General features: G+C 33.4%; 1 protein-coding gene across 2 annotated transcripts in view; it reads right to left on the minus strand.

Annotated features, from left to right (window-relative positions):
- Positions 1 to 16458, minus strand: part of SLCO6A1 (solute carrier organic anion transporter family member 6A1) — a 100663-nt gene that overhangs the window by 15424 nt on the left and 68781 nt on the right. For both annotated transcript variants that reach the window (XM_045499468.1, XM_045499476.1), the window contains exons 9-10: positions 14781 to 14934; positions 7037 to 7224 (exon numbers count right to left, since the gene is read on the minus strand). In XM_045499468.1, coding sequence (XP_045355424.1) covers positions 7037 to 7224; positions 14781 to 14934 — 342 coding nt within the window. The remainder of the gene's footprint in view (positions 1 to 7036; positions 7225 to 14780; positions 14935 to 16458) is intronic.

Genomic DNA, 16458 nt, shown 5'->3' on the forward strand with positions numbered 1-16458 from the left:
CTCATGGGCTGTGACATCATGACCTGAGGTGAAGTCAGATGCTTAACCAACTGAGCCACCCAGGTGCCCCTAAACTATACACCTCTAAATAACATGTGGTTAAAATTATAAAAAATACATTGAAAGGCATATTTGAATTGAAAGGATGAGAAAAATACATGTTAAGACTTTTGGAATGCAGCTATATTCATATTTGGATAGAAAAGGAACATATACAAATATACAGAAGATATATGTGAATAAAATAAAAACATAAACATAAAAGTAAAATGATAGGAATTATAAAGACAAATGCAAAAAGGTTAGTTTCTTTCTCCCTCTCTCTCTCCCTCTCTCTCTCTCTCTCTCTCTCTCTCACACACACACACACACACACACACACATACACACACACACACAAGCATTCCATTTAAAACCTCATGAAGAGGGGCGCCTGGGTGGCGCAGTCAGTTAAGCGTCCAACTTCAGCCAGGTCACGATCTCGCGGTCCGGGAGTTCGAGCCCCGCGTCAGGCTCTGGGCTGATGGCTCAGAGCCTGGAGCCTGTTTCCGATTCTGTGTCTCCCTCTCTCGCTGCCCCTCCCCCGTTCATGCTCTGTCTCTCTCTGTCCCCAAAAATAAAAATAAACGTTGAAAAAAAAAATTTTTAAAAACCTCATGAAGAAATTCCCATCCCCAGTGACAACACAAGTGATTTCTTCCAAATATTTAATTAAATATATATATTATTAATTAAATATATAAATGTATGTATATATGTATATATATGTATATGTACATATATATACATATATATACGTATATATGTGTGTATATATATATATATACACACATATATATCTACACCCTCATAAAATAGTCCAGATACAAAGAAAAAAGGAAATATCTCCCAACTCATTTCATGAGACCAGAACATTAAGGCCAAAACCTAACGAACACATTAATAAAAAGGGAAAAATTATAAGGCAACCTTAGTCATGAATACAGATGCAAAAACACTAAACAAAATATTAGCAAATTTAATACTGGGGACGTCGTCTGGGTGGCTGGGTTGGTTAAGTGACTGACTCTTGATTTCGGCTCAGGTCATAATCTCAGGTTTGGTGAAAGTGAATGCTGACAGCACTGGGCCTGCTTGGGATTCTCTCTCTCTCTCTCTCTCTGCCCCTCCCCCATGAGTGCACACTCTCTCTCTCTCAAATGAATACATGAATAAATGAATGAATGCATGAATGAATGAATGAATGAATGAATGAATAAGTGTAATAGTGGTATAAGGATACGTAAATAAACCAGTGGAACAGAACAGAGTACAGAAATAGATCCACATATATAGTCTGTTGGTACACTGCTGCAGGGAAAAGATAGCCTTTAAAAAAAAATGTTTATTTTTGAGAGAGAGCGGGAGAGCACGAGTGGGAGAGAGGCAGAGCAAGAAGGAGACAGAGGATCTGAAACCTGTGATGACAGCAGAGAGCCTGATGCAGGGCTTGAATGAACCATGAGATCATGACTGAGCCACCCAGGTGCCCCAGGAAAGGACAGCCTTTAAGTAAAAAATTATTTCCAGCTGAATTACTGATTTTATAATTTTTATTAAAATAACATAGGAAATAACATAGTAACATTATAACATTCATAATTTGGTTAGGGAAATAATTCCTAAACAGGACATTAAAATCAAAAATTTGTGGGGCGCCTGGATGACTCTGTTGGTTAAGCATGGATGTTGGCTCAGGTCATGATATCATGGTTCATAGGTTCAAGCCCCATATCAGGCTCTGCGCTGACAGTGTGGACTGACAGTGCCTGCCTGGGATTCTCTCTCTTCTCTTCTCTGCCCCTGCCCCCCTCTTTCTCAAAATAAATAATAAATAAACTTTTAAAAAATAAAAATAAATAAATTAAATAAAAAAATTTTTCACTCAAAAGATGACACCATTGTTGAGAAGGCAAGGCACTGAGTTGGCAAAGATATTTGTTATGAATATGACAAGCGACCCCCAACTTGGGGTATATATACTGTGTAGGAAGAAACCCTGTAAATCAGTAATGAACAGACAACTCAATTTAAAAATAGACAAAAAAATCAAACTGACATTTAACAAAATTACATATCCATATGGCTAATAAGTAAAGGAAAATATATTCAATAATATCAGTCCTCTGAATAAGGAAATTAAAATCACAATATTAACATACACACCCATCAAAATTGCTCAACTTGAAAACAATCATAGACTGCTAGAAGAATGGATTTGTGCAAATACTTTTAAAATTTGTTAAAAAGCCCAATATATGTAAACACTATGACTTAGCATTTCTATTGTTTATATATGAACTCAATAGAAATCTGTTCATGTTTCCCAAAAGACAAGTAGAAAAATGGTCATAGAAACAGCAATCATAGGGGTGCCTGGGTGGCTCAGTTGGTTAGGCGACCAACTTCCGCTCAGGTCATGATCTAACAGTTTATGAGTTCCAGCCCCGTGTCGGGCTCTGAGTCTGTGCTGACAGCTCAGAGCCTGAAGGCTACTTCGGATTGTGTGTCTCCCCTCTCTCTACCCCTCCCTGCTCACGCTCTGTGTCTCTCTGTCTCGCAATAATCAATAAATGTTAAAAACAAAAAAAAAGAAAAAGAAAAGAAATAGCAATCATAACAGCCCTGAACTGGAAACATTAACTAAAGAACAAATGGACAAATTTTAGTATATTCATGCAATGGACTACTATAAAACTATGCTATACAATATGGTAACCATTAGCCATATGTGCCTACTTAAATTTAAGTCAATTAAAACAAAATAAAATTTAAAATTCAGTGCCTCATTCATACTTAACTGCATTTCAAATGCTCAATATGCACATGTGGCTAGAAACTACTATTTTGGACAACAGATATACAAAACATTTCATTATTTTAGAAAATACGATTGGACAGCACTGCTATAGGGCAATGAAAATGAATTTATTTTATATGCAACAATGACTCTTACTAACATATTGTTGAGTAACACAATACAGACACAAATGACTACGTGCTATCATCTCCTATATGCATAAAGTTCCAACAGAACAAACTAACCTATTCAGGATAGAAGTCAGGATAGTGGTAACCTTAAGTGATGAAGGGGTTGGTGACAAGAAAGGAGTTAGTGGAAGGACGTTTGGAATACTTATAATTATTGATTTCTTGAACTGGACTGTGGTTACATTGGTGGTGGTTACTTTGTAAAATTTCCATCAGACTGTATACCTGTGATCTGTGCACTCTTTTGAATATATTATGCTTCATTATAATGTCTATTAAGATGATTTCCCTTGACTCCCCATTTATTATCTATTAGGTATCCAAGATGCTTGTCCTTCTTTTGACCCATTTTCTTTCCCCAATTTTTGTTAGTGGTATAATTTCTACTTTATCAAAGCATAATATATTGCATTCTATTTTGTTACCTTTATGCTCGGATTAGTATATGTCTTAGTTCTAGCATAAATTAATTAAATTTAAAAAATATATTAGCTAAATATAAGTAGTTAAATCTGTTTGTTTTAACTTATCCAACGCTCACCAACGGACCTATTATCAAAGTTTTCCTAATCATGTATCTTGGCTAATTATAACTTGTCTTGCTTTCAGTTCTTAAGAAGTATCTCTTAACAACATTTCCCAGTTCTGCCATATCAAAGCTGTTTATAATTGTAGGGAAGTTTGTTGATGACAAAATATTAGTTCACATTTTCTTTCCTCAGTGATCTTTTAAGTGTTTCTAGTTTTCTAGAGCTGAATGCTGCTGGGGACAAATCTGGTGCCAAACTTGTTTGCTTTCCTCTTTTTTTTTTTTTTTTTTTTTTATGACAGAAGGACTATTTCTTCACCTTTAAATATAACAGTTTTAATACACTGTATCTCAATGTTTATTGGTTTGGGTAAATTTTCCTAGTTTTACTTGATGTGCCGTTTCAAAATGTAAACACAAATCTTTTTTATTTCAGTCTTTATTCATTATTATTATTGCTTATTATTCCAGCATTTACTAAATATCGTATTTCAGTGAAGTTTAACTAAAAATTTAAATATTTATTGTTGGATTGTTTTGGTTTTCTTCTTTAGGAACTTCAATTATCCCTGTCAGATCTTCCTTTCCTCTTATTTTTGTCCCTTTTATCTAATGCTTTTCTCTTATTTTTATTCTATATTCTTCATCCCCCCTCCTTATTTCTATGCTCCACATTGGTTTCTATGCTGTCTTTTCTTCCCTGTTTGCTTCTAATTTAGTTTTCATTTCTAAGTTTTTTCCTTTTAATTTTGTTCCTGAGTTCTGTCAGCTTGCATTCCATAGCTTCCTTCTTCTAGCTACTTTTCTCATTTTGTGGCCATAATTGTTCATTTTTTAGCCTAAATTTACATATAGCTACACTTATATTTTTATCTGATTCATGAACAATTTTCTAGTGAGTTTCATTGTGTGCAGTAATGCTTAATAAGTTTCATTTCTTTTACTATAGTTATTTTGTACGTAGGCAGAAGTTTTTTCTTTTCCATTTATTCATATTTTAATGAGGTGAGTTGTCTTAAATTAGAGGCAGGTTGTGAGAAGGGAACTTAAGCCAGGGTTTCCAAGCTTCAAAACTGAAGTTATCTCCTCTGTGACATAGGGGAGGACTGAAGAATGATTCCTATGTATCGTTCCACGTCTTCTACCTCTCCAAATACGGCCTGCTTCCAAAGAACTTCTACTACAATCAATGCACTTCTGAGATCTCTTCACTTTTCTTGCTTTCCAAGGTGATGTATTCATTCATAGAAGTAATATTTTGCTGGCATTTTTTTGAGATCTGCTATGTCTAGACCACCTGGGCATTTTCCAAGCCTTTTCTCTCATTATTTCCAGAGAGCGTCTACCTTAATTTATCTACCTAGGTTGTGCTCCCAAAATTTCCATTCTAAGGTGGGGCCTTCTCCTTCTGAGCAGAAATAAATGCCAGAGATCAGATCTGTCAATATGGAGATCCTCCCCACATTTCACATCCTTTTGAATCTGCAAGTTGGCTTCTAGTTCTGCTTCAATTTTGGCAATACTCACACGCAATTTCAACTTTGTGATTTTTTTTTTTTTACCAATTTCATTATTTACAGAAACTATAGTGTGTGCACACATGTGCACACATACATGTGTGTTTTATTTTCCCTATAGCTCTATATAATTACTTACTAGAATAAGTGATAAGACTGAGAACTGAATTTTTGGACTATTACTATCATCTGTCTCATCTCAGTGCTGGAAATTTTTACCTGGATGTTTCACATGATCTTTACATAAGGCAAGTTTAACATTGTACAGATTATATTCAATCTAAGCATTCTCTGCTTGAATTTCTCATCTCAGTTAATGGATTGTCATTCATTTAGTTCCCTAGACTGGAAATCTGCACATAATCCTAATTTTTTAAATATTTTATATGAGGAACATCAAAGTAATAATCTTGCGCTTTTATCCAAACTAAATATTTCTCAAATATATTCTATCACTTCTAACTTTAAATACCACTACTAAATTTGAAAACTGTATCCCAACTACTTTCCTTTTTCTTGTTTCCCCCCTCAGCTTTATCTTTTATACCAACTTCAAAGTATTCTATCTAAAATACATATTTGATCACTTTTACTTATGAGGTTTATTTTTTTCAATGGCCTCCAGCTGCAAAATGGATAACATCATTCATGTTAATATGGCAAAGAAAGCCTTCCATGATCTCACCTTTATGGAGCCCAAGTCTCCCTGTCCCTTTACCATCATGCTACTTCTGTCATAACAAATTCTTTGTCAAGATACTTCACACATTTTTGCCTCTACTTTCACTGCTCAGTTTTCCTGTTAAGAACTTTTCTGTAATTGGCAGGCATTATGACAAGTCTCTTATTCATAGCTTAGTTCAAGTACTGTATCTTCTACAAGCATTTTCAAAGCATCAGAGATAAAAATTACCATTTCTTCCACCTTTTCCTGGGTCAGTCTGTCTAAGTTTTAATCAAGACACCTCTAAATATCCACTGTACATCTTCTTTTCGGTTCTCTCCCTACAATACTCTAAGAAACTTGAAGGCAAGGTATATATCTTATTGGTCCCTGTAATTTTACTCCAGACACAGATGAATGGTTATAAAAGCTGCTTCACTGGATTTCAACTCTTGACTCTCATCTAAATTGCAAGTTAATTAAAAGCAGAAACCACATGTCCCCAAGTTCTCAGATTTTTTTTTGCATATATTTATTCATGTTTTCTAGCCTGCTTTCCTAGAGAACAACAGATCGCTCCTCATGACCTAGAGTTTATATTAGCCTTTTGAAAAAAAATTGAAAATAGTGACCAATTATTTTGCTACATGATAAAAAGAAATATTACATGTATTTCACATATTCAGACAAAATACATTTCAAATGTTGCTTTAATTTAGGATAAATTTGTGTACTGAAATTCTACAATTTTTTAAGTTATTACACTCCTTTGCTAATGACACTGATGTTTTCTCATAGTCAAATTGGCTAATATAGAAGCAAACACTCAATAAATACCTTAACTAATGAATCAACATTATAATCACATTTGTGTTAAAATTAAGATTTATCGTCTATTCATGAAATTTCCAGGTGTCTTAAATTAAGTAAAAAATTTAGTTTTATATTAAACTTAAGCTAAATGTGATTTCTATATGCTTTAAGTAAAAAAATTAGATAAAAGAGAAAATTAATATACACATGAATTTTGACAACGTAACAATTTTCCTATATATGAATTTACCATATTGTAAGTTAAATTTAATTAATTAAAACTAAATGTGATAGCCACAAACTTTAAGCAAATAATTAGTTAAAACGGAGAAATATATAAATTTTGACAATATAATCAATTTCCCCTCTCACAGTTGCCACTTTGAAACAAAAAGTGACTCATTTATAACAATATTCTAAAATATTCTTAAAATTGCATTTCTCATAAATTAAATGAACAATGATTTTGAATTATATACATACCGAAGGATGGTCAGGGTGTTTGGTACACCAGAAAAAACAGAAAATAAAATTGTAGAAAAGATAAAAGCAATGAACAAAGGTAATTTATAGCACTTTGCATCACATGTCCCAGGTCTAGCGTCAATAAAATCACCTTGGTCATCTGCAGTTGTTAACCCTTCTTGAATGCAAGAACAATTGTAGTATGTCTATGAAAATTAAAACAAGAAACCATCTTCTAGAAATATAGTCATAAAGCAACAACTTCTATCATTATAAAATAAAATCAATAACTGCAGGTTCACTAGCTAGTTTTATTAGTCAATATTCTTACATTAAATCTGCCATTCATTTAGAAATGAAATATTAATGATACATTCTAGGTATTTTATGTAACAAAAATGTGTGTGTGTGTTTAACTAGAGTTATTTAGGATAAATTCTATTAATCTAAAAAAATTCAGCAAAAATATTCACATTCACAGAAAAGTAAGGAGACAAATGTGGCTGGAGCAGAATAAGCATGAAAGAAACTAAGAAAATAAAATCAAAGTAGCAGGGGAAAAAGCACATTATACAGAAACCGGTAAAAAACTGCAAGAATAATTTAAGAACTTTGGTTTTTATTCTTAGTAATGTAAAAACAGTGGAGGGATATATGTATAAATGATATATTTTAAAAAGATCACTCTGACAGCTATACCAGACTATGAAGGGAAAGATGAAAGCAGAGAAAACAGTTAAAAAGCTATTGAAATGAGATGCAAGACAATGGTAACAGAGAAAATGATGAAGCTAGTCAGATCCAGCATTTATTCTGAAAGTAGATTTGAAAGGATTTGCTTAAGGGTCTTAGGGAAAGAATGGTGACCAGAAGGAGAGTCATATAGAGAGGGAAGAGAGAAATTAAGACCTTCAGTCAAGGGATGCAGTCAGTCCATGGTTCAGAAAGTGAACCAAGAAAGTAAGCACAATGCCTTCACTTTTTCCCCCATTTTTCTGCTTTTCTACTTGGACTGTTTATTATCTTAATCCACTCAGAAGGCAAGGAAGGTCTTGTCTTATATAGTTCAGCCGTCTTGAATAATGAGGAAAGTAGAGAACAGTGACAAATGGACCTGGAAGTCAGACAAAAGATGTCCAGCACAATAAGTGGTTGCAGACAATAGAAGCTAGGCTGGCCAAGGGAAAACTGAAAACATGAAGAAGGTTAAGTGAGCAAATGGTAGAATCACAAGATATTAGGCTCCGGAAGGGTTGAAAGACTCTGGAATATAAGGTAACATTTAAGAATAAACATTTTTAAAGGGTGTACAATATTTTTTATACTAATAAATAAAAAACTGAAGATATATTGTTAAATCATACACTAGTGAAAACTTGACTACAAAAAACTGAAGTTGGCCAGGTATGCTAATATCTTATGATAAAGTAATCTGTGTATAACAGGAAAAGGCATTATTATTATGTAAGTGCATAAATAGTAAAGGATCTTACTACCTACTAAATGAGGTAGTATAATGCCCATGGGTTAGGATATATATACCTCTCTGTTGTCTTCTCCCCCTCAGAAAGACCAGCCAGAAACATGAGAAAAAAGTTTTTAAATCCCACATCCCTACTTTGGTGCAACTTAAAAGGGAGAAACTTAAGTTATAGTGCATTATTTAGCTAAAAGCAGATTTATGCAACTTTGGACAAAAGAAAATTAACGTGGAGTCATACAAGTAGCAGAGTAGCCAACTCTGTCTGGTTGGTAGAAGGTCTAGGGAAATAAGGAATTCTGATCGTTGTGGACCAAATATGAGCAAACAGGGAAATGTTAAAATGAGTCCTGATACATGTAAACAGCAAAAGACAAACAAGAATACATATATTCAGTTGTAAGTCATTTGTATTGCTGCCATGTAAGTATTCTCTTTTACCTTTCTAGAAAGTATGATATGTTTATAAAGGTCTTGTGTGTATGCTAATCATCGATTAAATGGACTGATTTTCATGTCTGAGTCAATGTGGAACAGATATAGAAACAGCAAGAAGGTGTAGTGTAGACATTTTTAATTCTTCAGGAGAAGAAAAAACCAAGTGAAAGGTGACCAGAAAGATAGCATTGATCAACCCAAAGCTGTAAGAAAGACTATGGGTCAAGATTTTGCTGTGAATGGGTATTGCTGACAGATGGGACAGAACTACAATAAATGACATAAGTAGAAGACAAAATATTCTCTTAAACCGTTGCTTTCAACTTTACTACTGCAAGAGGCAATGACAGTCACCTACGTCTTTAAAACTATAAAATTGGGATGATGTAATACATGGAGACATTTTTTTTATTCAAGTGTAATTAACATACAGTGCTATTAGTTTCAGGTGTACAATATGATTCAACAATTCTATACATTACTTATCACAATATGTATACTCAATCTCCTTCACCTATTTCACCTGTCCCCCACCAATTTCCTTTTAATAACCACCAGTTTGTCCTCTATAGTTAAGAGTTTATTTTTTGTCCTTTTTTCTTGCCTGCTTTGTTTCTTAAATTCTACATATGAATGAAATCATATGGTATTTGTCTTTCTCTGATGTTTCTCTTAGCATTATACCCTCTAGATCCCTCCATATTGTTGTAAATAGCAAGATTTCATTCTGTTTTATGGCTAATATTACATTGTATATGGGTGTGTGTGTGTGTGTGTGTGTGTGTGTGTGTGTGTGTATATATATATACACATACATATATATCACTCCATTTTGTGTATATACATCTATACACACACACACACACACCCGCACACACACACACACCACATCTTTTTAATCCATTTATCTATGGATGGATATTTGTGTTGCTTCCATATCTTAGCTACTGTAAATAATGCTGCAATAAACACAGTGGTACATATACTTTTTCCAATTAGTGTTTTCATTTTCTTTGCATAAATACCCAGTAATAAAATTACTGGATCATATGGTAATTCTATGTTTAATTTTTTGAGATATCTTCATTCCGTGTTCCACAATCGCTGCACCAATTTACATTCCCACCAAAAGTATATGAGGATCCTTTTATTCCACATACTTGCCAATATTTGTTATTTTTTGTGTTTCTTGTTTTAGTCATTCTGACAGGTATGAGGTGATATACCTCATATTGTGGTGGTGATTTGCAACTCCCTGATCATGAGTGATGCTGATTATCTTTTCATGTCATTTATGCGTCTTTAAAAAAAATGTCTATTCATATTCTTCTCTGCCCAAATTTAATCAGACTGGTGTTTTTTTTTTGTGTGTTTTTTTGTTTGTTTTTTAGTGTTGTGTAAGTTCTTGATATATTTTGGGTATTGACCCCCCTTATCAAATATATCATTTGAAAATATCTTTTCCCATTCAGTAGGTTGTCTTTTTGTTTTGTTGATGGTTTCCTTTGCTGAGCAAAAGCTTTTTAGTTTGGTGTAGTCCCAATAATTTAATTTTGCTTTTTCTTCCCTTGCCAGAGGAAATATATTTACAAAAATGGTTAATTTTTTGATGTCAAATATATTATTGCATATGTTTTCTTCTAGGAATTTTATGGTATCAGGTCTCATATTTGTGTCTTTAATCTATTTTAGTTTACTTTTGTATATGGTGTTAGAAAGTGGTCCAGTTTCATTGTTTTGCATGTAGTTATCCAGTTTTCCCAGCACCATTTATTGATGAGACTATCTTTCTCCCATTGCATATTATTGCCTCCGTTGTCATAGATTAATTGACCATACAGATGTGGGTATATTTCTGGACTCCACTCTCTTCCATTGATCTATTTGTCTATTTTTATGCACGTGGCATACTGTTTTGATGACTATAGCTTTGTAGTATAACTTGAAATCTGAGATTGTGATATTTCCTGTTTTGTTCTTTTTCAAAATTGGTTTGGCTATTTGAGGTCTTTTGTAATTCCATACAAATATCAGGATTATTTGTCCCAGTTCTATGGACAGTGCTATTGGCATTTTGGTAAGGATTGCACTAAATCTGCAGATTTCTTTGGATAGTATGGACATTTAAAAAATACTGGTCTCCCAAAACATGAGCATAAAATATTTTTCCATTTGTTTGTGTTGTCTTCAATTTTTGTCATCAATTTTTTATAGTTTTCAGACAACAGGTCTTTCACCTTTTTCGTTAAGTTTATTAGTAAGTATTTTGTTCTTTTCAGTGCAGTTGTAAATGGATTATTTTCTTTAAAATTTTTTTTTTTCAACGTTTATTTATTTTCGGGACAGAGAGAGACAGAGCATGAACGGGGGAGGGGCAGAGAGAGAGGGAGACACAGAATCAGAAACAGGCTCCAGGCTCTGAGCCGTCAGGCCAGAGCCCGACGCGGGGCTCGAACTCACAGACCGCGAGATCGTGACCTGGCTGAAGTCGGACGCTTAACCGACTGCGCCACCCAGGCGCCCCTAAATGGATTATTTTCTTAATTTCCCTTTCTGCTACTTCATTATTAGCGTATAGAAATGCAACTGATTTCTGCGTATTAACTTTGTCTCCTGTGATCTTACTGAATTCATTTATTAGTTCTAGTAGTTTTTTGGTGGTCTTTAGGGTTTTCTATATGTAATGTCATGTCTTCTGCGCATAGTGAAAAATTTACCTCTTCCTTACCAATTTGAATGCCTTTTCTTTCTTTTTATTTTGTGATAACTGTGGCAAGGACTTCCAGTACTATGTTGAATAAAAGTGGTGAGAGTGGACATCTTGTCTGTTCCTTAGGCGAAAATATCTTAGTTTTTCACCACTGAATATATTAGCTGTGGGTTTTTCATGTATAGCCTTTATTATGTTGAGGTATGTTCCTTCTAAACCTATATTTATTGTTGAGGGTTTTTCCCATGAATGGATGTTGTACTTTGTCAAATGCTTTTATGCATCTATTGAGATGATCATATGGTGTTTATATTTTCTCTTATTGATGTGATGTGTCACACTGATTGAATTGTGAATACTGAACCACCTTTGCATCCCAGCAATAAATCCCACTTGATCATGGTGAATGAAATTTTTTTATTGTTTTTTCAATTTGCCAATATTTTGTTCAGGATTTCTGCATCTATGTTCATCAGAAATATTGGCCTATAGTTCTCTTTTTTTGTAGTATTTTTATCTGGTTTTGGTATCAGAGAAATGCTGGCCTCATAGAATGAATTTGGAAGTTTACCTTCCTTTTCTGTTTTGGAAAAGTTTGAGAAGAGGTATTCACTAATCTTTAAATGTTTGGTACAATTTACCTATGGAGTTATCTGATTCTGGACTCTTGTTTGTTGGAAGTCTTTTTTTTTCCTTAGTTTTTATTTAAATTCCAGTCAGTTAATATAATAGTGTAATATTAGTTTCAGGTGTAGAATTTAGTTATTCAGCACTTACATGTAACACCCAGTGCTCATCACAAGTGCTTTTCTTAATTCCCATTACCCACCCAAACTATACCCTCACTCACCTCCCCTCTGGTAACCATAGTTTGTTCTCTATAAAATTACTGATTCAATTGTATTGTTAGTAATTGGTTTGTTCAAACTTTCTATGTCTTCCTGATTCAGTCTTCAGAGGTTATATGTTTCTAGGAATTTGTCCATTTCTTCTAGGATATCCAATTTGTTGGCATATATATTTTTATAATATTCTCTTATAATCCTTTCTGGTGTGTAATATTTTACAATTTCTATGGTGTCAGTTGTTATTTCTTTTTTTCATTTCTGATTTCATTTGAGTCCTCTCTCTCTCTTTCTCTTTTTTTGATGACTCTGGATAAAGGTTTATCAGTTTTGTTGATCTTTTCAAAAAACCAGCTCCTGGATTCATTGATCTGTTCTATAGTTTTTTAGTCACTATTTTATTTATTTCTAATATTTATTATTTTCTTTCATCTACTGGCTTTGGGTTTTGTTCTTCTTTTTCTAGCTCCTTTAGGTGTAAAGTTAGGTTGTTTGAGATTTTTCTTGCTTCTTGATGTAGTCCTGTATTGCTATGATTTTCCCTCTTAGAACAGTTTTTGCTGCATCTCAAAGTTTTTGGGCCACTGTGTTTTCATTTCATTGTCATTGTCATTGTCTCCATATAATTTTTAATTTCCTCTTTGATTTCTTAGTTAACTCATTCATTGTTCAGTAGCATGATTTTTTGTGATTGATTTCCAATTTCATACCATTGCAGTCAGAAAAGATATATGATATGATTTCAGTCTTTTTGAACTTGTTGAGACTTGTTTTGTGGCCTAACATGTGATCTATTCTGGGGAGAGTTCCATGTGCACGTGAAAAGAATGTGTATTCTGCTGTGTTAGGATGGAATGTTTTGAATATATCTGTTAGGCCCATCTGTTTCAATGTGTCATTCAAAGCCACTGTTTCCTTTGTTGATTTTCTGTCTGATGTATCCATTGATGTAAGTGGGTGTTAAAGTTCCCTACTGTTAATGTATTAGTATTGATTTCTTCTTTTATGTCTGTTAATAGTTGCTTTACATTTTGGGTTCTCCCCTGTTGGATACATAAGTATTTACAACTGTTTTATGTTCTTGTTGGATTGTTCTCTTTATTTTTTTTAATGTTTATTTGTTTTTGAGAGAGACAGAGACAGAGATAAGAGTGTGAGTGGGGGATGGGCAGAGAGAGAGAGGGACACACAGAAGCGAAGTAGGCTCCAGGCTACCAGCTGTCAGCTGTCAGCTGTCAGCACAGAGCCCAATGCAGGGCTCAGACTCACAGACCACAAGATCATGACCTGAGCTGAAGTCGGATGCTCAACTGACTGAGCCACCCAGGTGCCCCTCTCTTTATATTATATAGTGTTATTCTTTGTACCTTGCTACAGTCTTTGTTTTAAAGTCTATTTCGTCTAATGTAAATCTTGCTATTCTAGCAAGAGTCCATTTGCATGATAAATGTTTACCCATCACTTCACTTTCAATCTGCATGTGTCTTTAAGTTTGAAGGGAGTCTCTTGTAGGGTGTATATACATGGGTCTTGCTTTTTTTTGTATACCTTCCAGCTACCCTATGTCTTTTGATTGGCATTTAGTCTAGTTATAGGGAAAGTAATTATTGATAGGTATGAACTTACTGCCATTTTTTAACTTTTTTAAATGGTTGTTTTGGTAGTTCTCTGTTCCTTTCTTTTCCTACTCACATTCTTTTGTGGCTTGATGGCTTTCTTTAGTGACATCCTTGAATTATTTTCTCTTTATTTTTTGCAAATCTATTTTACGCCTTTGATTCGAGTTTACCATTAGGTTCATATATAACATCCTATGCATATAGCCATCAATATTAAGTTGATAGTTGCTTAAGTTTGAACCCATTCTAAAAGCATTAAATTTCTCCTCTGTCCACATTTTATGTTTAAAATAGCATATTTTACAACCTTATATTCTGTGAATTCCCTGACTGATTTTTATAGATAAAACTAATTTTACTGCTTTTGTGTTTTAATCTCCATCCTGGTTTTATAAGTGATTAATCTACTACTTTTTTTATGTTTGTATTTACCTGTGATTTTTTTTCCTTTCATAATTTTCTTCATGTTTTAATGTAGAAATATCTTTCCCACTGCCAATTCCCTTAAGCCCTTTGTATTATGGCCACATAAAGTAAATATTCTTTTCCTGTTTTTTTTAAACATTTATGGGGGGAAAATGCTTTTATAGAGAGCTAGGAGTAAAATGTAAACACCATCTACAAGTTGAACATCTTCTTGAGAGGAAGAAGCATAATAAAAAATATTTACCTTGTCATCTTGTATTATTTTAGATTGTATACAGCCTGCAAAGCAAGGAGAAAAGTATCCAATATGATCTCTACCACATATAGCAGAATATAGTGAAGATGAGCATCTACAATGAGAATTGCAAGGAGCTGTCAGGTTTCCCAACTGTCCTGTTCTGTAAAAAAAGAGATTGAAGTATTATACTTATTAATGTGTATATTAGGATATGAGATACATAAAAATATCCTTATTGAAATAAATTCCTTTTGACAGGTTTATTGGGGTATAACCCAATATGTACAATGAACTATACATAAAGTGAACAATTTGAAATTTTTTGATATATGTATATGCTTGTGAAATCATCACTATCACCACCACAATCATGTTAACAAACATAATCATCACCCCCAAAATTTCACTGTGAACCTTTGTAATACCGCTGGCCTCTGGCATCCGCAGATCTATGTTCTGTCATTATTCATTAATTTAAATTTCATGAAATTGAATCATATAATATACACACTTTCTTTGTCTGGGTTCTTTATACGGTCTTTGTATGGTCATATGTCTCCATATCTCTTGGGTAAATACTAAAGAGTAGGATGTTTGGATCATATGGTAGGTGCTCATGTAACTTTTTCAGAAACTGTCACTTTTCCAATTTGGTTGTGCTATTTTATATTCCCACCAGCAATGTATAAGAGTTTCAGTTGCTTTCTACATTCCTCACCAACACTTGATATAATCAATCTTTTTAATTTTAGACAGTCTAAGAATATAGCAGCTTCATATTGTGGTTTTTAATATCCCTTCCCTGATGGCTAATTATGTGAGCCATTCTTCCATGTGCTTATTTCCAATCTGTATATATTTGGTTAAATGTCTGCTCAAATCTTTTGCCCATTTTTATTGATTAGTTTTCTTATTGAGCATTGAAATTTCTTTATATATTCTGGAAACATGTCCTTCACCAGATACATGATTTTTAAACATCTTCTCACAATCTGTGGTTTGTTCTTTTATTCATTTAACAGGTTTTTCAAAGAGCAGAAATATTTTATTTTGACATAGAACAATTTATCAACATATTTCTTCATGGATCATGTATTTAGTGTCATATCTAAGAAAACTTTGCTGAATCCAAATTTATAAAAATTTTTCCTATATTCTTAGAATTCTGTATCTTGTATTCACACTTACAATCCATTTTAAGTATTTTATGTGGTACAAGATATGAATCAAAGTTCATTTTTTTTACATACAGATATCTAATTGTTCCATCATCATTTGTTAAAATGCTTATATGTTCTTCGCTAAATTGCACATACATCCTATCAAAACTCAATTATCCATTTATACATGGGCTTATTTCAGGACTCTCTACTCTATCACACTGATATATTCATCTATGTTTATACCAACACAATTTATTACATTAGCTAATAACTCTTGAAATAAAATAGTGTTGGTACTCTACTTCTACTCTTCATCAGTATTGTTTTTGGTTTTTCTAGGTCCTGTGTATATTGCATGAATTTAAGGTATTTGTAGAATATCTAAAAAAGAAACCCTGTAGGGACTTTGGTTGTGATTACATTGAAAACTACATCAATTTGGAAGGATTAACTTAATATACTGAGCCTTCCAAAACATGAACACGGGATCTCTTTTTAAAAATTTAGGTCTTGACTTGGAG

The sequence above is a fragment of the Leopardus geoffroyi genome, chromosome A1 (genome assembly GCF_018350155.1).
Source record: "Leopardus geoffroyi isolate Oge1 chromosome A1, O.geoffroyi_Oge1_pat1.0, whole genome shotgun sequence".
Classification (NCBI taxonomy): domain Eukaryota; kingdom Metazoa; phylum Chordata; class Mammalia; order Carnivora; family Felidae; genus Leopardus; species Leopardus geoffroyi.